The 26322-nt window shown below is 35.3% G+C and overlaps 1 protein-coding gene across 2 annotated transcripts in view; it reads left to right on the forward strand.

Annotated features, from left to right (window-relative positions):
• NID2 (nidogen 2) overlaps positions 1–26322 on the forward strand; it is a 119124-nt gene that overhangs the window by 21828 nt on the left and 70974 nt on the right. For both annotated transcript variants that reach the window (XR_011971808.1, XM_072629712.1), the window contains exons 3-6: positions 1745–1977; positions 5138–5919; positions 17746–17895; positions 18215–18460. Coding sequence is in view for 1 of the 2 variants with exons in the window: in XM_072629712.1 (XP_072485813.1) it covers positions 1745–1977; positions 5138–5919; positions 17746–17895; positions 18215–18460 (1411 nt within the window). In the remaining variant the exon portion in view is untranslated. The remainder of the gene's footprint in view (positions 1–1744; positions 1978–5137; positions 5920–17745; positions 17896–18214; positions 18461–26322) is intronic.

Consider the following 26322-nt stretch of genomic DNA (forward strand, 5'->3'; position numbering starts at 1 on the left):
TAAAGTACAGCAGAAGCAAAGAGGACCTCCAGCTAACATTGCCTATCTCACCAAAAACACAATCTCATCTTCCACTTGATTAATTTTCTTAAGTGTGTGGCCAGTTCCCTTTTGCAAACTGTCAATTATGTTTGATTGCTGCCTTTCCTCTTCTCCCACTCTCTGTACAATGTCTTCCACTCCTGGTTTGGTAAGTGGAGACTTCTCATCACTCTGCACTTCAGTTAGTCTGGCAAAATGAAGGTTAGCCCCCCCCAACAATCACTTTAGCTCTGTTCAAAAGCAGTCTTCCTCTGCTTCAAAACCAATAGGAATGAAAAGAAATTGTACCTCCCTCACCCTGTAGTCTCTAGTCCTCCAAGCTTTTGCTAACCTATGTCCAGATGAATGGTAGGCTATATACAGGGACAGGGTCTGGAATTATTTCATTGGTATAGGTAAAGAATTCCCTACACTCTTGTAAGCCAGCATCTTATCTATTACACTTTTAAAGAGTTGTCTAGAATACTGAGAGCACTTGTGACTTGTGTAGGGTCACATAGTCTATGTCAAAGGCAGCACTTGAATCCAGGTCTTTCTGGCTCCCGGACAGACCCTGAGTCTACTAGGTTTTGTTGTCTTTCAGGGTACATATGCATTCCATTCATGTAATAGAACTTTAAGTGCTGTACGATTTCACATATGACTTAGGTAGAATGGACAGTCCTTTTCATACCTAGTACTAATTTGTTTTCTTATTCATACTAAATAATAAGGGTAATAAATAAGTAAGCATAATAAGGAAGTCAGGAAATAAGTATTGTCAGGTATTGTGCTAAGCACTTTAAAAATATCTATTGTAATCCTTACAACAACCCTGGGAAGAAGATGCTGTTATTACCTCCATTTTACAGAGGAAACTGAAGCAGACATAGGTTAAGTGACTTAGCAAGGGTTGTACTTCCTGTAAATGTCTAATTGAATCCAATTCTGCTTGAACCCAAGCCTAGCACTCAATCCAGTGCACCACCTAGCTTTCTGAGAATAATGATCAAGAAGTATATTTTTATATTACTATATTAATCACTAAAATCATACCATTTCACTTATTAATTAATCCCCGCCCTCTGTGCCCCCACCCCAGTTTATTAAATATTGTCTTTAAAATAAACTGGAGTTACCTCTTTTCCCATAAACATTTGTTAATTTCTCCATCAAGCCCACTATTCTCTTAGTCTTAAACAGATATACAAATTTCTGGTTATAGTATTTATTAACAACATTACAAACAATAAAACAAAGACAGAAACAATTATTTACAATATATGAGCTGTGAGAAATATCAAACTTGAAGTCACCTTTAATCTTTAGTACAATTACTGACTTCACTTGAGTTCTGAAAATAGAGTCCCAACATTCAGTTCTTCCACAATCCCAATTAAATAAAAGATTTATTAGTTTAATTAATTAATTAAATTTAAAATGAGGTTTTTGGGTTTTTTTTTAAGGATTCTTTCTGTTTCTTCTCAAGATAAGGGTTAAATTCATTTCTCTTTGGAAATGACATTAAACAAAGTTACAGAGGAAATTACATTTCCTAAATACTACCAGTGATTTAGATTAGAGTAATTTGGAGAAATTTGATATTAGTAACAACTCTTAATAGAAGAATTTTACAGTTAGAATAGAAGTATTTTACAATTTGCTAGTGTCCATGTTTTAAGGAAGATTTTGTCACTAATTCATTTTCTATTTTCTTTCACAGATGAACACTTTTCAGGTAGTCTTGGCATTTGATGAATTTGACACCTACGCTCTCTTTCTTTATCCTACTAATGGCCTTCAGTTCTTTGGAACTCGTCCCAAAGAATCCTATGATTTACAGCTTGAACTCCCAGCCAGAGTGGGTTTCAGTCGAGGTAAAGACGGTTATGAGAAGAGAGAAGGACTTTATTTTAGTGTAACTAGCACTGAACAATCTGTGAAAAATCTCTCTCAGTAAGTAATAAACACTCATTCAACTTTTTATTTCACTTAAACTTTCATGTACTTGAATTTGATGAGCCTTTAGAAACTGCACAAGGCTTCCAGATCAACTAAACAATACCTTTGGTGCATAGAAGAAAGGTTAGCATCTAGAGGAAAGATTAGGTCTTCAATTACAAAGCTTTTCATTCTAACATCATGACTTATTAGAGGCCATATATCATTAATCTCTAGATAGAACTAACTGATATTCATTCATTTTTTATTTATTTCTGTTACTATCCTACCAAAAATTCTAAAAAGTCACTTGTATGTAGAGTAGTGCTGTATCACACCACTGGAGTAAAAGTTGATTGTTAAATTTTCAGTGTGAGTAAAAGAACCACAGAAATTGGAAAACTACAAATCAGAGCTTGTTTTATTATTTTGTTGGTTACCTAGACTTTAAAAAGTGATAATAATGCAGATACTTAAAAGTGTACCCTTTTTCAGAGACCTGGTTGCTAAATGGGAAGTTAGGTGGCACAGCAGATAGAACACCAGATCTGCAGTCAGGAAGATTAGAATTAAAATCTAGGATCAGACATTTAATAGCTGTGTGACCCTGGGCAAGTCATTTAACCTCTACCTGCCTCAGTTTCTTTATCTGTAAATTAGGGGTATAATAGCATCTAATTTCCAGGATTGAGAGTATCAGTCAATCAATAAATGTTTATTAAGTGTTTTCCATGTGCCAGACACTGTGCTAAATGCTGAATCAAATGAGATAACAATTATAAAGTGCTTTCACGCTGCCCAGCACATCGTGAGTGCTATGTAAATATTATTTTTATTAAACATTTAACAGCATATCTCTGGCTGTTTATTTCCTTACATTCTTACCTCTCTATATCCATTTTAGGTTTCATGGTCTATTCAGACATATTTCACTACTTGCCTGCACAAACACCCTTTTAGTTTCATTCATTTGGGGGAGATTTCTCTAAATATTCTTCATTTCCCTCAAAAAGATCAGAAATTCCAAATTTAACAATCAAAGGCTCAATCCAAAATTCAAATCTCATTCAGATCCTTTTATTTAATCCTGGTATATCAATCCTAAATAGCTTCATATTCTTTAAATTTGAAATCAATAAAGGAAAGTCTTACTGTCCTTTGAGTGCTACTTATATAGAAATTATGTAGTCAGTTTATACCCCTTTATTGCTTCTAGATTTGTTTCCTTATTAAGGAAAACAAAATTTTAAATTCTCCCTATCATCAAGTTTTCCAGATGACCTTGCATATAGGGACATATTAAAATCAGCACCTCTTATAGGTGCTGATATATGTTTATATATGACATAAGAGAGAAGAGAGTGGTTTAAATCTAGCTGAATGGTAATTTCAACTTTTTAATATCTAATTTAAATTCTCTTATTTGATGATTACTGTAGCTGCTGCAAGGTGGAATTTCATGGATGTAATACTTTTTATATCATATCAATTTCATTATTTTTATGTCTCTAAGATTTTTCCCTTATTTTTTCAATTTCTCTTATTTTTCAAATATGCAAACAATATTTTTTACAAATATATTTAATGTATGTATGGTAGCAAAAATTAATTTTGATTTTTCATTCTTCCTTAAAATCACTTTTTAAGAATATTCTTTCTAAATGGAAAATATGGAAAATACAAGTACTATAGAATTCCAAATGAAAACAATGGATTTTTGTGAGAAAGTTCACTTGTTTTTATTCAGTTTAATTAATTACTCATTTTCTGTTATGCACACTAACCCATATTCTTTGTTGCTGATTGATTCTTAGGGAAGTGCTGTGACTTTTGGCAGTATAGATTTTGAATGTGCCAAAATGAAATAAACTGACTTAATGAAATCAATTGCTTATTCCATTTTTGCAAAGTTTGGATTTGGGTACATAAGTCAGGTCCTAAATGATTGTAATAATAAAGATGTTTCAATGTATTCTGTTAAGAAATTGCTACTAGACTACTTGATATGCTTCAGCAGAAAACCAGAGGATGACTACAATACTCTTTAGTAGACAAAACATAATTGTTACTACTGAATTAATTGGATGTACTTCAGTTAAAGGGTGAAGAAAGTCCAAATATAAAGTATTCTTTAGAAAAGAATACATAACTGTTCTTTAAATGGAGAGATTATCAGTTAACTCTCTGGATCAGAAATACCTTTTTAAAAGTTTCACAACCTCTACGGTTTTGATTAAGTTTCTTTCTGTTATTCCATATTCATTTTGTATTTTGCCATTTCCCCCCTGAAATATTTTATGTTTAGTTATCCTGTGCACTTTAGCCAAACCAAAATTGCAATTATGGAAATAAAAGTTTTCTAGGGTAAAAATTAACTTAAAGGCTGTACTTTCCATCCTGAAATGAAACTATCTAAGCCTATCCAGAAGGTGAAGATTTATATTCAGAAATGGAAACTCAATCTTTTCTGAGGGAGAAGTTTTTCCAATTTTTTTCAACCTTTGATAGGTATTGATAAGCATTAATTTTGCCAGTTATGTTAGATAATGTTAAAAATCCAGGTGAAGAGTGAATTATTCACTCTTTGGATTAATTATATTCAATAAATACTTACCAAGAATCCATATGTGAATCACAGGGTTAGAGCTAGGAAGGAGAGGTTACTTGGTCCAGCCTCCTCATTTTACAGATAAGTTACATGACGTGGTTAAATCATCAGCAGACCTGATGAGATATGACCTCAGGTCCTCTTAAACTAAATTCAATACTTTTTTGTCTTGTTTTACTGGAGTGATACAAACATAAATAAGACATGATTCCTGCCCTCATGGAGTTTGGTTGTTTCCAGACATCAAGATTTTGCTATCCTAGTGACAAGCAAAAAATTTGGTTGAAAAACAATGGGTTATTCGCTAAATTTTTCAGCCATATTTTTGGTACTATATGCACACAGAGCCTCTGAAGGGATGTTAAAATAGTTTATAAGAAAATTGTGGTATGTTCCTTTATGTTACCATATTTGTTTGGTTCGTTTCATTTTAAAGCCACTAAAAACTATGGATTTGACCTGCTGATATATTTTAAAGCAAGGTGAATTAACTTTGCAAGAATATTCAAAAATATATATCTTTAAATGTGATAGATTCACCTAATTGTTCATTTTTTTTTTATTTAGAATAAGTAACCTGGGCATTCCTGGAGTATGGGCTTTTCACATTGGCAGCACATTCCAACTGGATAATGTTGAACCGGCAAACTTCAGAGGAAACCTTCCCATAACCCAGTCTCTGGAGCATTTTCTTAATAATGCAGCAGAGTACAGTGTCCTGGAAAGTAATTATACTGAAGAGAAAATGGATTATGTTAAGGTTTTTTATAATAACAATGGTGATGGAAGTGAACACTCACCCAGAGTACAAGAATTAGTGTCAAACAGTCACAGCAAGACAGAAGTCTTACTTGACTTACATGCCAGCTCTCATAGTCAAGTAGATCACAATAAATCACACCACGATGGTATGTTCTCTCCACTGCACTCAGATCTAAAATTCAAATTACTGTATCCAGCACCTAGTCATTGGCCATTATCTCCTAAAACAGAATCTGACTCCTTATATCATCAAAATAAGGAAGGGACACCAGAGAGAGAAGCACTTTTTCTGCTATCACAAGGCCACACTGAGTCTTCTCAGCAAAAAGAAATTCAAAGCCCACTTCCGCCAGACACCAATGAAGAAATCCCAGATCTCTTAATAGAAGCTTCACCACTCTATCCTAAAAATGGAACTAGCCAACCCTACCCAGAGGGTGGGGCTATGTCTTCAGAAATGGAAGTACTTGCAGACTATTCTGAGGGAGTTGTACTTCCAGATTATCATTTTCCAGAAAATACACCACCATTGAATCATGGGAGGTATGTTATGGGAATGGAAGAAGATAGAAATTTCAAAACTGATGGTAAGTATATTATAGGTCTGGGATGCTAAGACTTTGTGTTAAAGCTAGTTTTGGTAGAGTCAGCATTTTCCTATTGAACATGTTGGTAAATTCAGAAGTCTGAAACAGTCTTCAGAATCCTTTTTATCAAGAAATGGGCTGGTTACTTTTTGCCAGATATACCCAGGCAGACAGATTCTATTTTGAATCTCTTACCCACCAATAATCACTAATAATATTATTAAAAGTCATGTTCCATAAAGTGAGGTGGAAAGAAATGAAGTTGCTCTTTAGTTCCAAGCTCAAAAGTATAATGCATCATTTTGGGTTTTAAGATTTGGCAAAAATAAACCTTTTCATTTTTCTTTTTGAGTCTTCAGTTAGCTTATAATGATGGTGTTCTTAATTATCTTTTTAAGTGACCATGGATGACGATTATCGAACATTTGTTTCTGTTGTTTTTCTTTACTCCTTCGTGCAGCTGTGATATTTGTCCCCCTGGCCCCCAGTCCTCAGCACCATGACTCATTGACTCCAATGAGAGGCAAGGAGTGGAATACTGAACAATTAATTAATAGATAATAGAATTTGGTATGAATTGACCAATTTCTCTTCAATGTCTGAAGAATCATTTCTCCCTGGTAATCTTTATTACGAGAATCCTTTGCATTTCTGCAGATGTAAAACCTTAATATAAAATTGATAAAAAATTTAATTAAAAATAAAATTCTTTATAGGATGATGTTTTTTTCTATTGTTACTCATGAATAGTCAAATCAAAAATGGGAAGAGATAAACAGTAAAAGTAAGTACTCTTAGTAAGCCACGACTCCAAAGACAAATCTTCCTTTGCCATCTTATTTTCCTTTTCCACTAGGAAAAATATAGGAATATACTGTAATTTGAAAAAGACTTTGAAAAGGAGGGTACCATGTGACTTTGAGTCACATAACCTCTTTGAGTATTAATTTTTTCATTTGTAAAATATAAATAATGCTAAAACTTTTTAAAATCATGGTTGTTTCAAAGATCCAATTAGATAATATATTAACAACTACGTGTATGTAAATGTAAACATATGAATACACGCATATATATCACTTTGTTAACTAAAACCATTAAATCTGGTAAACTAGTAGAACTGACTTGCAAAGTGATCTGATTCTGGGGTTTTTTTTCCTCTTTATGGCTTGCTCAATTTCCCCCCCTGTGATTTGGATATTTAAAATTCACTCTTTCTTGTTTTGTTAATCAATGTATTTTATATATTTGTAAAATATTTATCCATTTAATTTGTTATTTTGCTGGCATATAATCAGGTAAATAGTTTCTAGCAAGTCCCTTTATTTCTTTTTCAAGCATTGTGAATTCCTCCCACCCCCATCTTTATATTAGAAATTAATTTTTTTTAAATCAGGTAACGCATTGTTTTAAGTTTTAAAAACAACTTTTAATTTTATTTAATAATTCCATAGATCCTTTCTGTTTTTCAGAATTTTCTATTTGGGGTTTTAGTTGCAATTTTAAAAAATGATTACTTTCCTAATTATTCTTAGTTGTGTCCCACTTCATTAATGTTTTCTCTCTTTTGTTGATGGACATATTTAGTAATATAAATTTTCCCCTAAGGACTACTTCGGTTGTGTCCTGATTTTTGATGTGGTGTCTTATTGTCCTCATTTTCTTTGAAAAATTCAGTTCACTTTTATGTATTTAGATGCTGTGGCATTTCCTAAATACCCGTTAGGTTTTGGTATTGTTTCACTATCTATAGTACATTTAGGTGTAAACTGACTCCTCAAATTATTTCTTTTAATCATTTTTTTTTTTTTACTGTTGTCTCATCTGTGGTCATGATTGTTATTCTTTAATTTGCCTGAGGCATAATAAGTTCCACTTTATACCCTCATTGTAATTCGGTGAATATTTAAATTTAAGTGGTTTTCGGTAAACAACATGGTGTTGGATTATGTTTTCTAATTCATTCTTCTTATTTTATAATTGAGTCCATCCCATTCATATTCATTATGACTGTTATTTATTTATTCCTGTTCATGGTAGCTTACATTTTTTCTTCTCTTTTACACCCACTCCCCCCAATACCTTTCTTACAAAGGAGGAGGAGAGGAGGTAAAGAAAGAAAAAATTTGATAAATACTAGTATTCTATAATTGAAGTGGTCTCTTCCAACTCCTCTGCCCTCTTCCCTTTACCCAGCCCATACTCTGATCACTGGTTCTTACAATTTCTTTCTTTTTAATATCTCCTTTATAATCTGCCATTCAAAGTTTAATTTTATTTTGCTCCTGCAAGTAAATATTAGTGATGGATTACATTGGATGAGAATAGTCCATCATCCTATAAATATTTTCACTCACCAGTAAGCTGATGAACAGAGGGGTAGATATAACAGAGAGGATCCATGAATGTGCTGCTAAAGGATTACAACAGGAACCTATGGTGTCCATGGAAACAAGCCCTTCTTTCTCTCTTTGTTCTAGATTCTTTGTCACTAAAATCTGTAGCCTAGTGAAATATAATTTGCTTCAGATTATTAATTGCTATCCCCATTTATAATTTACTCTTCTTATTACCTTGGCTGATTAAGGCAAACTATTGCTTGCTGACCCTAAGTTTGTAATATCCTAGGGGACAGTAACCTACCTGTTCTTCCCAGTGAGAGAGATGGATTTGTCTGCCATGTTTATCTGAATTGCTCTTCATTACTTCTAGCATAGCAAATAATATTAAACACAAAATAAGCTTGCTTCTGCTAGAAATTTCTGTTACAAAACAGTGGGATAACAGTAGCAAGAAAATAAACAGCAAGCCCAGTTCCCCTCCCCCCCAAAAAATGTGCATGAAAGGGTTGATTGGCATAGCTCCTTGGAAATAATAGCAGACAATGCAAAATATTCACAATTTTTTTCCTAAAATATTTACAATTACAGAACCAAGGACAGCTTCCCTCATTTAGTCATTTCTCCCTAGTGAGACAGAGAGGAGAGGGAATCTAAGAAGGTTCAATCAGTTACCAGAACCCCCTTTCTCCCAACTTGGAGGCAGAAGGGAAGGGGAGTAAAGGGAAAGAAATCATCAAAAATCTCTCAATTTCCCATAAAATGCCAGCAAGACCGTGGACCAGTGGTAGCTGCATCAGAGATGGAAACAGAATTTATCAGTCTATAAAAAGGAACTCAAATTTGGGACGTTGAAAGGTCCTAGCTTCCTCTCTCCCCCTTCCTTAAATTCCTTATGAACAATTTGAGAGTATACCTAGTTCTATAATATCTGTGGTTGGTTGATTTTCAGGGAAGAGTCTCCATGGTAGTATTGATACTGGGCTACACCTGTGAATCCTAGCAGTACCTTAGCTCTTGAACCTCATTGTTTCTTTTCTCTGTCCCCATTTGTTTCCTTATTGAGTTCAATACATTTCTATACCAAACTCTCTGTGGCTAATCTCTTCTCTTTTTCATTGCAATAACAATGTCTGATTACTCGAGCTTGGGCTGGCTTGTGACCCTAGTCCTAAACTTAATTTGCCAGAATGCACACTGGCTTCTGTAGTCCAGTCCCACTCCCATGGCTCACAGGATTCGAGTTCATTTACAAGGGCTTGTGCAGGCTTTCCTGGTGTGATTCTGCTCTGATATTCTCTTGGCTTCTGACTATTGGGGTGGAGGTGTACAGTTTTGGATTAGATGAAGGTCCTTGCTTCTGTTTTCTTTCGATTTTCTTTATCATTGTCTATCTGGTGCCATTTTCCTATATTTTCTGGGGTGGAAGTGGAGAACTGAGTAACTTTATGATCTTCATATCACTATATCAACCAGAAGTCCTTTTGCTTGGATATCTTAAGATGTTTATGGAGGATGTAGAAATGATACTAAAGAGAAAAATATTGGGGAAAGAAAGTGGAATTACACTAAGTGTAAATAAAGGGAATCCATGTTGGAGGCAACACAGTTGTGAGGATGTTGATGGATTAATTCCCAAGGTATAACAAGGAGTGAAGATATCAAAGGATTGGAAAGAATTTCAGATATAATTTTAATCCCTCACCATCCTAGGAAAGTTCGTCAAGAAGGTATTAGTAGCTAACAGCCTATGTGCCTACTTTTCCATCTGTATAAAATTTTTATAATAATATATAATTCACTGTGGGCATTTTTGATAAGAGTATTAATAGAGAAGAAGCAGACTAACACATCCTTGAAAAAGAGATAGAGAATAGAAGAAATCCATTGGCTTCTTTATTTTTTTTAGATCATTTGATTCATTAGAGCAAAACACCACTATGTCTCTCATCCTGTCTCTCATCCATATATCATAATTATTAAATATTCCTGGAAATATATAACAACAAAGGATATCTTATTCAAAAGATATATTAAACAGAGAAGCATCCTCACCAAATGTGTTCACTAAAATTATGGAAAGTATCCAGCAAAGAGTTAAGTTGGAGAAGGGTTCCTATGTATACTAAAGTCTTCTAAATGATCCTATATACCTATGATGTTGGCGTGGGTGTTGCCCTTGAATATTGGCAAGTCTCAGAGAACTGAAACTATGCAAAAGAGTTTAGTTTAAGCATCTACACAGGGAAAAAATAAGTGAATGAATTAATCAATAAATAAACATTTATTAAGCATGCACTATGTTAAATTCTGGGGATATAAATACAAAAAGACAGTCCCTGCCCTAAGGAAACTCACAATCTATGCGGAAAGACACCACACAAAGGGAAAAAGAGAAAAGAGGATGGAGGAAGCAACAAAGTATCCAGAAATGAATAAGATGGAGTCCAGTTCAAAGATCTGAAGTACTGTAGACAAGGGCTAAATAAAAAGATAGCTAACCTGGAAGTTCTCTTTAAAAATGGAGGCTTGGGGAGAAATTCTTTGCTCTGTCCTCCACTCAGAAGGGCTGAAACTACCAATGAGGTATGACTACCAAGTCTAATGCAATATTGCTGGATGAAGTATTTCCTGATGAGGTCTGTGGAGCATAGCTATAATGAAGTCTTATCCAAAGGTCCAAAGGAGTGAAGTTGGCTGGGAAATGAAAATGAAGGTTACTGTTCAGATTATGACATGCAGTTAGATGAACAGCTTGTAGACCTCACCATACATCTCTTGACCAGTCTGTAACACTCTCCTATGGAATCCCCAGAGAAGTGGACTAAAGTTTAGAGAGCAAATGTAGCAAATAAGACAACTCCTGAAAGTCCTCTTGCTGGAATCTTCAAGATGTTTCCCTTAGGTAAGGTAGAGTTTAACTTTTGAACACCTTATAGAGTCTTAAAGCTGCTGTTCTTCGTCATATCCTCACTTACCATTTGCTTTCTGGTGATAATGTTTAGATTAGAATATGGATGGGAACTCTAAACTCATCCAGCTTCCAAGATTCATAAGGCCCTTCAAGTCATCTGACCAGACATCTTCTTGAAATGCCTTGATTGATCTAAAAATGTCCAGGTCTTGTTCACATCTGCTACATGTTTCTTAATTGACTCACTCAATACGTGTTTTCAGCTAAAAAGATGTCTTGTCAGTTGTTTTAAGGGGATGCAGTGACATAAATCCCCACCCTTATAGTTTTCCCCTAGTTTTAATATTTGTCCTTAACTGATCCACAGTAGTATCTTGGACAAAGACTATAGTCCTGAATCCTAGATAACTGTGTAATGTTTTAGGGAGGTTCTGTATTTTTTCTTTTTGAATGCCCTCCCTGGTGATATGAGTGAACTAAAGAGTTTCAAATCAAATTCCATAACTGACATTCTTCTGTAATTCTATATACATATTCATAAAATTTAACAGCACAATATCACTTTCAACAGGTTAATGCTGCTTATTCCTTGCAGAAAAGCCTTCCTCAAGCCAAAAACAATAAAGAGGAATATATTTCTCTCAGAGGGACAGCCTAGTCCCTTGCAGAATCTCCTAGAATGTAAGGCTCTCCTCATAGGACTTAGTGACCTAGAAATCACTCCCTTGCCATTTAGATGAGATACTAAACCCTTTAACTTAGTGTTTGTGTAGATCCACCTGGAGTCTTTGTTTTCTCTCTCTATCAAGAGGTCTGTATGTTTTCAGTTGCATTCCAAGGGTTACAACAGTGTCCAAGGAGTAGTAGAAAACTTGCCCTACCCCTTTCACACTAGTGTGCCCCTCTACTCTGCCCCACTGCCTTGACAGGCCAGATTTAATCGCTGACCAACTTTAAAAGGGAATTGAAGTGAGATTTCTTGTTTCAGGAGGAAATATGAGTCCCTAAAGAGATCCCAGAGCATGTGGGACTCTCTTCACAGAATATAGAAACCTGAGATAAAAAGAAGTCACCCCATTAACCCAAGGGAAAGCTTAACTGCCCAGGGTAAGAACTCTTCCCTCTGAACATAAATCATCCAAATAGAGTCCAGACAAATTTTCTAGGTGTTTTTTTTCCTACACAGTGAGAGAAATTTCTTCAAGGATGTCTCATAAATAATCCCCTTGGAGGTTCAGGCAAATTTTATCTTGGTTCCTATATCAAAATGCACCTAAAATTTCTTTCAATGGATCCCTGACACAGCAAAGGTAATCCAAATGGAGTTTCTAACTCATCCATCACTAGGACAAGCAAGTTCAGATAAAGTAAAATAAACTTAGAAAAACCCTTAAAGATATATGTAGGACTCCCCAAAAGAGATTATACATTTATGAGTTGATCATTCAGGGTTCCTAGACCAGCAGACAAACCTTATTTTATGAATCTGCAGTCCATAAAGATTTCAGACAAGGTCTCTGGATTCATGTCACAAATAAAGCACATTTTAAGTCTGCTAAGAAGATAAGGTCAACATTTATGTGCTATCACAGTGTGGTCCAAGAGATCTTTCTAGACACTAATATTTTAAAGATACACAATCCATACTTGTGTATCTTTACTAAATAGAGTAATAAAATAGACGTTAGCACATAAGCATTAAAGTTATTAAAGTGAAAGTACACAAGCAAAAGTTGTGGCAAACTGCTTACTTTTAAGGAAACATATAAGAAACAACAATTACAGTCTAAGAAATATAGGAAATAGAAAAATTTAGGAAAAATATAAAAAATAAGAAAAATTCTAACTTTTTTCTCAGTCTCATGTATCCCTAAAACTAGGTGTCTGGGCAGTTAGGTGATAGAGTGGAGTGCCAGACCAGGACTCAGGAAGACTCATCTTTGTAAGTTCAAATCTGACTTCAGACACTTACAAGCTGTGTAACCCTGTGTAAACCTGTTCTGGTTTGCTTCAGTTTCCTCATGTGTAAAATAAGTTGGAAAAGGAAATGGCAAACTGCTCTAGTATCTTTGCTAAGAAAACCCCAATGGGGTCGTGAAGAGTTAAACACAACTGACACTGCTGAACAACAACAAAAACTAAGTGTTTAGGTGCAGTTCCATAAATGGTTCAATGAATCACTTGGAGCCCAAGAGTTCAAATAAATAATCCATTGAATAAAAATATGTTCAAATAGCCCCAGGTAAAAGCAGTTACCTCAGTGAGTTCACAAAGAAAAATGCTGCCGGTAAAAAGATTAAAAACAGACAGCAAAGAGTATTCCTGAGGTCTCAGGAGCTCCTTGACAAAGTTCTGAAACTATTCATATATTCCTCTTAACCAGAGGGCCCACAGTTGGGTTCCAGGTCAAACAAACCCGTGGGCAAAATTAATTCAAACTGCCCCAGATCTGCACCAGTTTCCTTATTTATGACAATCCTGGCTGGCTGCAGTAGAGTGGGAGATTAACTCATCAGTATCTTGGCCCCCACCCTCTAGCCTCTGAACTCTGACAACAGTGACATAGGTAGCCAGAGACACAAATTTCAGTTTCATTGCACAACAGCCCACCCCTCATCCTTGCCACAAATTGGAGAGGGTCCCATGACAACAGCAAAAAGGTATCACAAAGACCTCCCCAATTGCTGGACTTCCCAACTTGCTAGATCTCTTATCTTCTAGCTCACTTAGCTACCTAAGGCTTACTAATATTTGGGTCACCTGGGGCTGCTGCTGGCCTGTTGACCCACATGCTTTATAAGTGCTTCCTGCTCACTTGGGCCAAATGTTCCATTCCACTGCTCTTTCTGGCCCCGTTAGCCCAAAAGCTACTGGCTGTTTACTGGTGGGAGTAGTCTAATTCTCATTACCCTATGGAATTTAGGTCAGTTTTTCCTTAAAATTTATTAAAGTCATTCTTGAAACTTGTCTGTCTCAATAGACTAATAGCTTAGGCTGTTGATATTACTCCCTGGTTGCCTTAGTACAAAACAATCATGAGAAATTCCAGGGTTGCTGTGATTCTTGGCTGGCAGACCATGAAGGTAACTCAGAAGGAGGGAAACTTTGTTCAGCTGAATTAGCTTGAGGTATTCTAAAGGCAAATCCTTGTTGAATATCCTTTTCCTAAGTTTTGTCTGCTGAATGGCTGATAAACATCCTCTCTTTCATTCCAGAATTGAACATCCTTCCTGGGATGATGTTTCTTGCAGAATTTTCATACTGTATCCTTTCTCTATATGCTTTCCCAAAATCTAGCATGTATATCAGACTACTTTTTGTTTACCTCTTTATTAAAAAAAAAAAATCTAAGATGGAATGGTGTTCTCATTAACGTGTGACATGAATAAGTGAAGAGGAGTCTCACTCTCCCAAAATGCCCCAACAAGGGCATGCAATCAAGCCCCTTAATCCAGTCCAGGACTGCACAAAGGACAGTCAGAAGACAGTGCTTAAAGATCTTTTCAGCACAGCCAGCATGAAATGTATGTGAAAAGGCATAGTGCAAAGGGGAGACAACAGCAGTGATGCAACCAGGGAAGTCTCAAGGGAGATGGAAGACCTTGGCAGCACCCTGATTGGCGTAGTCTGGGAGAGAGTGAAGAAGATGACCTTACTAGGAAAGCATTAGGGAAGACTGAAGCGTGCATAATGCCCAGCAAGGACAGAAAACTGATAGCCATGACCAGAGGCAACCAACTAGAAAGCTCTGGCCAGGGACCCTGAAGCTGCCAGTGCTTTGATTTCAGACTAATCAGAGGAAGGTGAAAGCTAGTGACAGAACACAGGAAACTGAGGTCATGACCAAACAAAGCCTGATTACCCTATGCATTAGTATGGGAAAGGGTAAAGCATTCCCTTAGTATAAAGTTCCAAATCAAGCTATAAGGCTAAGGATATCGGTTAACAGAAGAATACAGTTGACACAATGATGAAAAAGTATAGATCAGCATTCCCCAAAGGAAAATCCAAAAGAAGTAAGGAACTTCAAAAGAAATACAAACGAAGCCCTGGGGATGGGTGGGGTGGGGGGAGAAATGACATAGCCATCTGGACTTCAAGAGTATCAGAAAGAAAAGAAACAAGTAAAGTTATCCATAAAACAATAAAGGACAGTAGAATGAACTACAAAGCAAAATCCAGTAATATGCAACTTAAAAAAATAGACATATGAAGCATAAGGATTCGCATAGAGTTAAAATCAGAGGTTAAAGCCAAATATATTATTATGCTTCAGTTGATCTCAAAAAAGAAAAGGGTAGAATCATAATCTCAGAAAAGGCAACTACAAAAATAGATATGGTTAAAAGAGACAAACATGGAAATTATAACTTAAAAATATGCGTCAAGTGGTGTGACAATAATAACTAACATTCATATCCTGCTTTAAGGTTTGTAAAGTCCTCTACATATGTTAACTCATTTTATCCTCACAATAACCTTGTGAAGTAGGTGCTATTATCATGGCCATTTTATAGATGGGGAAGCTGAGTTGTGGCTTGCCCAGAGTTGTAATTGTCTAAGGTAGAATTTGAACTCGTTATCTTCTTCTGTGTCCTATACTCTTCATTTACTGCACCATTTAATTGCCTAGCTAGCATACCATCTAAGTACTTAAAGGAAAAGTAAAGATTCAATTTAAAAATTAAAGGAAAGTAAATAAACAGTGATTATTAATTGAGGATTTCAACATATTCCATTTCAAGACAAGATAAATCTAGCATAAAGCTAAATGAACAAACAAATAAAAAGAAGTTATGAACCTAAATAGAAATTAAGAAAAAAATGAAACAGTAGATTGAGCACTAAATGAGATAATATTTGTAAATTTTAAAGCACTGAATAAATGCTAGCTATTACTACTACTTCTATTGCTACCACTACTGTTTACTACTACTATTCCAAATACTACACTACCATTACAAGTGCTGAATTGGAACAGAATTAATATACATATTTCTCAGTATTAATGGTACCATTATAAGAAGTGATCATGTTCAGAGCATAAAAACTTCATAAATGTATAAAAGTAAAAAAAAATAAGCAGATCCTTTACTAACCCTAATACAACTAGCATAATCAATAGACTTTTAAAGAAAGGTTTCACACTTGAAAGGAGACTAAATAATTTAATCTTAAAGATTTCAAAGAATATTTATTATTTGTCAAAGAACAAATCATAGAAACTACTAATAATTGCATTAAATAGATACTAAGGAGACTTCTAATGCTAAAGCAGTTCTTACGGGAAATTTTTGTGTTAGTATTAATGTCAACAAAAGAGAGAGAGCAAATAAGTTAATTAGGCAAGCAACCAATCAAATTAGAAACATAAATCCAGTTAGTCAAAAATTCCAATTAAACATGAAAATAGAAATTCTGAAAATTAAAAGAGATACAAACAAAATTGAAAGAACATATATTGAATAAATTGATAAATAAGTGGTTTTTAAAGCAGTTTTAAACTGTTTTGAAACACTTAAATCATTAAATTATCTTTTTTTAAAAGAAAGTTAAATTACAATAGGAAAATGCAAAAAGAAATAAAAAATGATGAAGTAAATTATGTGAAACATTTTTGCCTAATTGTATAGCAATAAAACGGTAAGCAAGTTAAATGAATGTATATAAAAATATAAAACATTCCAATGAAAAGAACAAGAAACTGATAATTTAAATTATCCAGTCTCAGAAAGAAGTTTGAAAAGGTCATAAGTTAACTTCTCAAGAAAATAATTGAAGATCAGTTAGATTTACCAATAAATCCTGTCAAGAATCCAAAGATTATTTAACTCTAATAATACATAAATTATTTGTATAAATAAAAAAAGAAGGGATCTTACTAAATTCCTTCTTTTACAATATGTTCCTGAAACCTAAACTACAGAGGGATAATGAGGGGGAAAGCTATAGACATATCCCTACTAAATAATGATTCAAAACTATCAAATAAATTAACAAAAAGGCTACAGCAATATTTTTAAATGTATTTCCAGAAATCCAGGGCTATTGTGCAGTGGAAAAACTACAGACATTATAGACCATATTAATAACAAAATAAAAATGTAGAAAAAAACATTTGAAAAACTACACCATCTATTTATATTTTTGAAAATCTGAAAAAAAGAATGAATGTATCTTTTCTTAAAATGATAATTAGTATCTCTCCTACGATTGTAGTAGATTGTAAACTCTTTGAGGGCAGAAATGGTTTCTTATTTCACTTTTATCTCCCCCATACCTACCACAATGCCTTGTAGGCTTTTCAAAAATATATATTGTATTCTGGGTTTTTTTCCTGAGTTTTTGCCTTATGAATTAAGCAGTGGCAACCATGTGTCTCAGTAGGCATTACTTTTTTCTAGCAATCAAATTTGTTGCCTTTAGTTGAATGCTAATGCTGTAAACATTCAAAACCCTATTTTTGTATTTTTTTCAAACAATTGATTTTGTGGTGAAATTTTCTTGACTCGGTTTGGAAGAGCTATTCTTTTAAATTTGGTCCTTTTTTAATTGTGTGTACTTTATTTTCAGTATTCACACATCAAGCTGCCATCAAGGAGACATGTGAACAGAAACACAGAGAGTGCTCTCAGCATGCTTTCTGCACAGACTATTCCACTGGCTTCTGCTGCCACTGCCAGTCCAAGTACTATGGAAATGGAAAGCATTGCTTGCTAGAAGGTAAAGTGTTTAGACTGGTCTTGTTTCAATTCTGCAAGGGTCTCTTGGGGACTGTATGTAGACACATCAACTCAGAGCTTGTTGGGCTGTTTATTGAGAAATTCTTCCTCTGATCCTTTTCACATACCACTTAGCCCCAGAGTTGAAGGACAAGGAAACATGAAACTCAAAATAGATCATTCAGTTAATCATAAGAAGTCAATAGAAGTAGAGATATTTTGCTCAGTTTTTTAAATGATCTATGGAATTCACTTTTCTGCAAAATCTCTGTCTCTCATTACTGTGGATGCTGGAAGTAACCCTACTTTCCATCTTTTAGGAGCACCTCACCGAGTCAATGGAAAAGTGAGTGGCCATCTCCATGTAGGACATACTCCGGTGTCCTTCAGTGATGTAGACCTGCATGCCTACATTGTAGGAAATGATGGGAGAACCTATATAGCAATCAGCCACATCCCTCATCCTGCAGCCCAGGCCCTGTTGCCTCTCACCCCAATTGGAGGCCTCTTTGGCTGGCTCTTTGCTTTTGAAAAACCAGGCTATGAGAATGGCTTCAGCATCACTGGTAGGTGGCATGATTCATCTTTGGGAGGGCACATATTCATCTGAACTTTAGATTACTGTTTGCTATGATGTTGTTCTAGGTTTTGAGTACAGTCTTGATGATGTCAGCGTTGTTTTGTGTTCATTTCATCCGTCACACATTTACAAAGGAACTATGTGCAAGGAACTATGCCAGGTTCTAGATACGAAGATAAATAATAAAGCTTTGAAAGAAGTAAGGATGGTAAAAATGCATATGCAAAAGTACATAAGGTAGATTATGATAAAGACACAAGAGAGGTAAAAGTTTGATAAATACTTATGGCCTTCTAAAATTGCTTTTCCTCCACTAATCTGCAGCCTTACCATTATGTGGAGATGACCTTAGGTTCTTTAAGGTTGGTTCAATAGAGTATAATTTTTTACTAAAAGAGATTCTAAATGTAGCGACAGACTGTATTTGTTGTCTGAGAGCTAAAATACCTAAATTCATAAAGACTCATTACCATCTCTCAAATTTGCCTTGTCAAATCAAATTGTCTACTGTAAATCTTCATCCTTTCTTTAACTTCATCATAGCCTTTAACACTGTTGCTCACAATCTTCTCCAAAATACTCCTTCTTCTCTAGATTTTTGTAAACTGTTCTCTCCTGATCTCCTACACTTTTTTTGTTGAATCTTCATACATGTCATGACCACTAACAATGGATATTGCCCAGGGGCCTGACCTTGGCCCTCCACTCCCTCCCTACTATTGGTGATTACTTGGTATTTATTTCAGTTCCCATAGAATCAATTGTTGTCTCTATATAAATGATCCTCAGATCTATTTGCATACATAACTTCTATTCTGAAAGCTATTCTCTCATCACCAACTATCTATAGGACCTTTCAAATTGGATATCCCATAGATATGTTAAACTGCAAATGTCCACAGCAGAGCTTGTTATCTTTCCCCCAAAATCTTTTGAAAGTTGTTATTGCTGATTTGGGTACCACCATCCTCCCAGACACAGCCTTCTGCCAGTATCTCACATCCCTTACTCTTCTTTGTAATTTCAACCACCCTATACAGGTCCTCATCACCTCACACCTGGACTATTGTCATAAATTGCTGGGAGTCTGTCTGTGACAATTCTAACCCCACTCTAATCCATGCTGTATTCAGCTTTCAGGTTGATCTCCAGAATGATCCTAAGTCTAGGTCTTACCATATCACCCTCCATCCCCCATCCAATAAACTCCAGTAGCTCCTCATTACTTCCAGAGTCAAATATAAAATCTTATTTGGTATTCAAAGCCCTTCATAATCTGTTGCTTTCCTACATTTTCACATTCTTATACCTTATTTCCTTTACATAATCTGTGATCTAATGACACTGCTCTTTTTGCTATTCCTGATAAGACATTTCATTTTCTGTAAATCAATAGAATTTTTATATAACAATATCCATGTGACAATGGAAATACCATTCAAAATAATTCTAAAATATAGAGAATATTTGGTGATTAATCTACAAAAGTACATAAAAATTCTATTGATTTTTGTGGATATATTTTGTAGCCTGAATCTTGGCTTAAAGTATTATTTCAAACAGCACTTTTGCTGATTCCCTAGGACTTTCTAAGAAAGGCATCATGTTATCCACAAATAGGGAGAGTTTTAAATCCTCTTTTGTTTATCTTTTTCTCTTTAATTCTTTTCTCTTATCCTATCGCTATTGCTAGCATTTCTAGGCCTATATCAAATACCCTAATTTCTCTGTTCCTGAATTTACTCATTTTCTACCCATTCTTCCACCTAACCTCAACTCCACAGAAAGGATCATTCCCTTGACTTTTCCATCATACACAAGTACTCTATTTCCAGACTCATAAAGCCCATTATAAGTTATTATAAACTGGACCCTCACTGTTTCAATGAAATAATTTTTCACCTCTCTAATTTATTTATTATATTATTCATCAGAGCGACTTTTCCAAACTTTTTCATCCCTAATTAAATCTCCCATAACTGTCCCTCCTTACCTACCTTCTCAGGTGAAAATTTTGCCATGTATTTCACTGAAAAAAATTAGTCCATTCACTCAGAGCTTCTTCTTCTCCCCCACTCTTCTCTTATTCACTTAGATGCCTTCTACAACAATCTCCTCCTTCACCACTGCCTCACCTTCATGTGGGGAATGAAGCTGGAGAAAGTCACAGAAGTATGCTGAATCAACTACAAATTAATATTACATAATCTCAACTGGACCCTCACTGTGGCAATGGAATGGGATCCTTTCCTTTACCAAGGCAAACCCCTCTTTTGCAGGTTATCCCATTTTATCTTGTCTTCTCCAGAAGATTGCCCATTCTCACTCATTTTCAATCTCTGTCTTCTGAATGCTTCTCTGCTGCTCACAAGCATATCCATGTCCCTTCCATGCTCCAAAAAACCCTCAACTTATCTTGAGATCCCTTAAAGCCATTATATCTCCTCTGAGAGACTCTGACTTTCTTCAGGTCCCAGCTAAAACCCAACCTTCTATAAGAAACTTTTCCTGATTCTCTTTGATATTAGTGCCTTCTCTCTAAGATTATCTCCAATTTATTCTATTTCTTTTTTGTATATTGTTGTTTACATATCTCCTCAATTAGACTGTGGAGAGTTTGAGAACAAGGAATGCTGTTTGCATTTCTTTGTATCCCAAGCACTTAGCACAATGTCTGGCACATAGTCAATACTTAATAAATCTCTTCTTGACTTTTGTCAAATACAGTTCTGGGGAGGGTGAACATACTTGATTTTCTCTTATATTTGATACCAGAGGCAATAGGGAGCCATTGGAGTTTATTGAGTAGGGGGAGGGGTGACATGATCAGAACTATGCTTTTAAAAAAATTACTTTCATGTACTCGAGTGGTGAGAGACTTGAGGCAAGCAGGCCCATCAGTAGGCTGTTGCCATAATCAAGGCATAAGGTGATGATGGACTACACTAAAGTATTGACATTCTTAGGGGGCATATTCAAGAAATGTTGCAAAGGTGAAGTTGGGGGCAGGATAGGTAAATTTGAAAATCACTAGTATAGAGATGGTAATTAAATCCATGGATGGGAGAAACATGGGCATGTTTGCAGGTGGTAGGGGGAGTGCACTAACAAGGAGATATTGAAAATAAGTGATAGAGTGGGGATGACAAAGGGAGCACTCTGTTGGAGGACATGAGATGAAATGGGATCACTTGAAGAAGTAGAAGGGTTAGCTTTAGTAAGGAGTGAGTACACTTTATCATGTAAGATTGGAGTGACGAAAGAAAAGTGGCAGAAGGTACATGAATGATGTGAGATGAGGGAAGGAGAAGAAGAAGTTCATGGCAAGTGGCTTCAATTTTTTTCTGTAAAACATGAGGCAAGTTTCTCAGTTGACAGAGTAGAGGAAGCAGGAACTCTTTTATTTAATATCCATCTTTTCCCATTGAAAATTAGGCCTAGGCTTGTGGGGGATCAATCTTGTTTGCATCTCAAGTTGCTTTGTTCTGTGGAACACATTATTCCATCCTCACCTGTGGCTTTTAATTGGTGCAGAATAGCATTGTGTTATTTGAATTTCCTTTCCATTGTATTTGAAGGACTTTCTCCTGGTAACTTGAAGAATTTGTTGTTTATCCCTAGAATCTGTCAAATTTAACCACGTCTCTTGCACTTTGCCCTCTGATGATTTCTTTAACTGTAGTCTCTTTTCTGAGTTCAGAAGTTCTAGTCAGTTTTCTGGTATTATTTCCTGCATTTTTGTGTTCAGGTTTTTTTTATACTCATAATGTTCATCTGGGAGACCTTTGGTCCTTAAGTTGTCTCTATCCTGTTTTTGAGATCGATTTGTTTGGTTATATAGAAACATTATGTTATATTCTTTATTTTGAAAATTATTTTTTCAAGAAGCTAAAAATCTACCTTCCTTTTCTCCAACTCCCTCTCTTACCTTCTCCACCCTCCCAGTTATGAATGAAAGAAAAAGAAAAACCTATTAAAAACAGTAGAGCAAAACAAATTTCTACCCTGACTACGGCCAAAAATATATTTCTTGTTTTGCCTTCTGTGTCTTTCACTTCACTGTCAGAAGGTGGTTAGCATGTTTCCTATTAATCCTCCAGAATCGTGATTGGTTATTTTGTTGATCTGAGTTCCTAAGTATTTCAAAGTTCTTTGAATTTACAGTTTTGATGTTTTTGTACATTCTACTTCTGCCGTCTCTACTGTTTACCAATTCATACAAATTTTCCCAGATTTTTCTGAAATCATCATCTTCATCACTTCCTTCAGCACAGCAGTGCAAAACCAGAACCAATTCAGCCATTCCTCAGTTAATTGCCACTCTTCAGTTTTTAATTACCTGCCACTGTAAAAAAAGAGAGAAAAGAGTTTCCACAAGCATCCTTATATTGTCTTAGAATTTGATTTGTGAAGGACTAATCCCTCTCTCATAATCTGCCGTTCATCTAATTCTCTTTCTTCCCTTCTCCCTTTCATTTGTCTATTGAGTGAAATGTATTTCTGTACTGAACTGTTCATGTGTATTCTTCCTTTCTTTGACCATTCAGAAAAGAATAAGATTCAAGGGTCATTTGTTCTTCCTATTCCTCCTTCCTTATTTGTATAGACTTCTGTATGTGTACCATAATGATGGTATGATGGGAATAATATTCCTGCACTTCTTCCCTTTCCTCCTCAGTTTATTCCTCTTCTCCTCCCTTTCCATTTTTCTTTGAAATCATTAAAATGTAACACAGCCACTTCTAGGCCTTCTGTATAACTGATGGTTGCCCCTATTTCTTGAAGGGAATCAAAATAATATCACTATGTTGGAATAAAGGTGCAGTGTGTTTTGCTGTGGCTGATCAAACCAGTGTGAGCTCAGAAGGCACTATCAGAGGTCAGGCGCAAATAGTCCACATTAACATTCAGAATGATGTCTCTAAATTTGTGCATCTCATATTTCTTTTGAGTTACTGAGATTCTACTTCACTTACAGAGAACAACACTTCTTTGATGTAGACATACCATGCTAGGTAGTCTTCTGCCAATGTCTCCCATGTCACTCTATCCATTCCAAAATTCTTCATAGAGACCTTAGCAGTCTCCTTATATTATTTCTTCTGACCCTTTTGTAAGGACTTGCCTTGTGTGAGTTCTCTGTAAAATAGTCATTTGGACAAATGTATGTTTGGTATTCAAAGAATGTGGCTAGCCCATTGAAACTGTGCTCTCTGCAGTATTTGAAAGCTTGTCAGTTTAGCTAGAGAAAGAACCTCAGTGTTCAGCATCTTATCTTGCCAAGTGATCTTCAGAATCTTCTTACGACAATTCAAATGGAAGCTAGTTGGTTTCTTGGCATGTTGCTAGTATACTATCCAGGTTTCATAGGCATACAACAATGAAGTCAGCACAACAGCTCTGTAGATCTTCAGTTTGGTAGGCAGTCTAATTCTTCTCTCCTACACTTTCTTTTGGAGCCTCCCATCACTGAACTAGCTCTGGAAATGCATGTGTCAATCTCATCATCTATGTGTACATCCCTGGGACATACGTTCCCAAGGGCAGTGAATTTATCCACTGTTTTCAAAAGTTTTCCATTTGCTATAATGATAGTTCCACATATGGATAGTGTGGTGCTGGCTAATGGAGAACCTCTGTTTTCTTAGTGTTAATTGTTAGGCTAAAATTAGCACAAGCAGCAGAGAATTGATTCATACATTGTTGCATCTCAGTTTAAGAAGCTCCATTGAACTTGCACCAACTGTCCCTCCTCTTTTGTCTTGACCTGTAGCTTTTTCAAGTTGAATAATTGTGGGGGTTGCACAATATACAAGAAAAAACACTGCGTCAGAGCTCTGAGCCAATGGCACTTTATTAAAAGGACCCGTGGTCCCTTCTAATCATGTGGACCTCAGATCTTCCTTATGTCTGAGATGCTCCCTTCTTCCAGGGACTTATTTTTATAAGGTTTGACACTAGATTTGATACTTGAACACTGCAGAGGAGCTACACAAAATACAGAATCTCCTTGGATGATAGAACTTGCTTCAAGGACTAATAATGATGTATATCAGCCAAAAAAAATGGTGTGTCAGCAAGAGGGTCTTGGATTGGGTGAAGCATGGGGCATCTCCACTAAGTTGTCATATAAGATGGTCACTTGCTCATGTTGGACAGGAGAATGTGGTCTAGAGGTATAAAAATAAGTTGGAGGATTTTCCGTGTAATTGAGTCACCTCCATCATGTTAGATTTGTTCACCATAACAAAGGAAAACGAGGGTGGAGGACCTGTAGTTAGCTTCCCATGATTAAGAAAGGTAACTTACAATCTTCAGTTTATAACTCTGGGGCCTAGTATTTATAACTCATAATCACTACCCTTATGGAATCATATCAAACTGATTAATACTGATTGGAATAGAGGGATCCCAATGAATCATCTCTTATATTCACCACTTTTAATCTTCAGAAAGACTCCAATCTTTCTTTGGATTGTTACAATCTAAAGGCACAGAGGTCAGTCCTCTATGGGGAATACATTGACTGAAGCCATTTGGGGTCACTAGGCCTTTGGTAAGTAGCCCTAATAGAAAATCATTGTGCAATCTATTTCTTAATTTCATTTCCACATCCCTTGCATTAGTCCATCATATCATAAGGTCCAGAGTCCCATATCATACAGTTGTCAAGTCTCTGAAACTTCTTCTGATGTAATCCTGTGGTTCTCTGGAGAGCTCTCTTCTTAGGCATACTGGAATGAGTGGAGCTGCAGAGCAACTTCTAGTGGATTTGTTTCTCCAAGTCACTTGCAGAGATTCTCTTCTATGTTATAAATCTCTGACAAAACAGATCTTAATAAAATTCTAGTTTGCTATAACAATCACAAGTTCAGATAGTAAAAGCTAGCCCAAACGTTAATAGTATAATATGAACATCATTAGACCAGAAAATTTACATTTTTAGATTGTCAACTTCAAATAACAATTGAAAAATTAAAAAATTCTAAAACCTAATTTTCTATTTGGCACAAATAATAACCTTATCTTGTTACAACTATTTATTAAAATCACCTGAAAAATTTTCACTCTAGGTATTTTATTTTCTAGCTATTTTCTTTTAGCTGTTCATTCTCCCCTTAGAAGGATGAGATTCTGCTAGAGAATTATTAACAAAACACTTTTTAAAAATAAGATAATGACCAATGATACACAACTGAATTCATTTAAAAGTTGCCAAAATAATTGCAGTTGTAATAAAAAGTACTGGGATGAAATGCATTGAGTAGTGGATTTCAAGACAGTGTGTAGATCAAATAAATTATTTATAATAAAACATGTTTGCTTTTCAAGACATGCTCAGTATCCACGTAGTAATAACAAACCCAAATAAAATTGGCTTTTCCCATCTAAGTAATACAAGATATTCTAACATTCTTTTCTTCAAAAAAAAGCTGAAGATGCTTTTGTTTTAGCCTTAGTAATTATTAGAACAATAATCTAGTCCCATAAGCTGTTCCATCAATACCCAATTATTCTCATTAATTTTAGGACTAAAATTTTAGTCTAAATACCTGAAATCTTATACCTGTGTCTTATTATAATAGCTCAGATGTGCTCCAGGATTAACCTATAAAATAAGGATTTAATATTGTATTTATACTGATAACATGTCATGATTATAGAAATTTGCCATAGAAAGAAAATAAGAATGTCATACAGTAAGAGAAAAATGATTTCCTAGCTTCATGTCAGTTCTAGGCCAGAGTCATATAGATAGCCAATTTTATTGAACTAGACTTAAAAAGTGGTATATTTTTCAATCAAGAGGAAATGTCATACTGGAGAAATTGAGTCAGGAGAATCCTA

Source organism: Notamacropus eugenii, chromosome 1, assembly GCF_028372415.1.
Source record: "Notamacropus eugenii isolate mMacEug1 chromosome 1, mMacEug1.pri_v2, whole genome shotgun sequence".
Lineage (NCBI taxonomy): Eukaryota > Metazoa > Chordata > Mammalia > Diprotodontia > Macropodidae > Notamacropus > Notamacropus eugenii.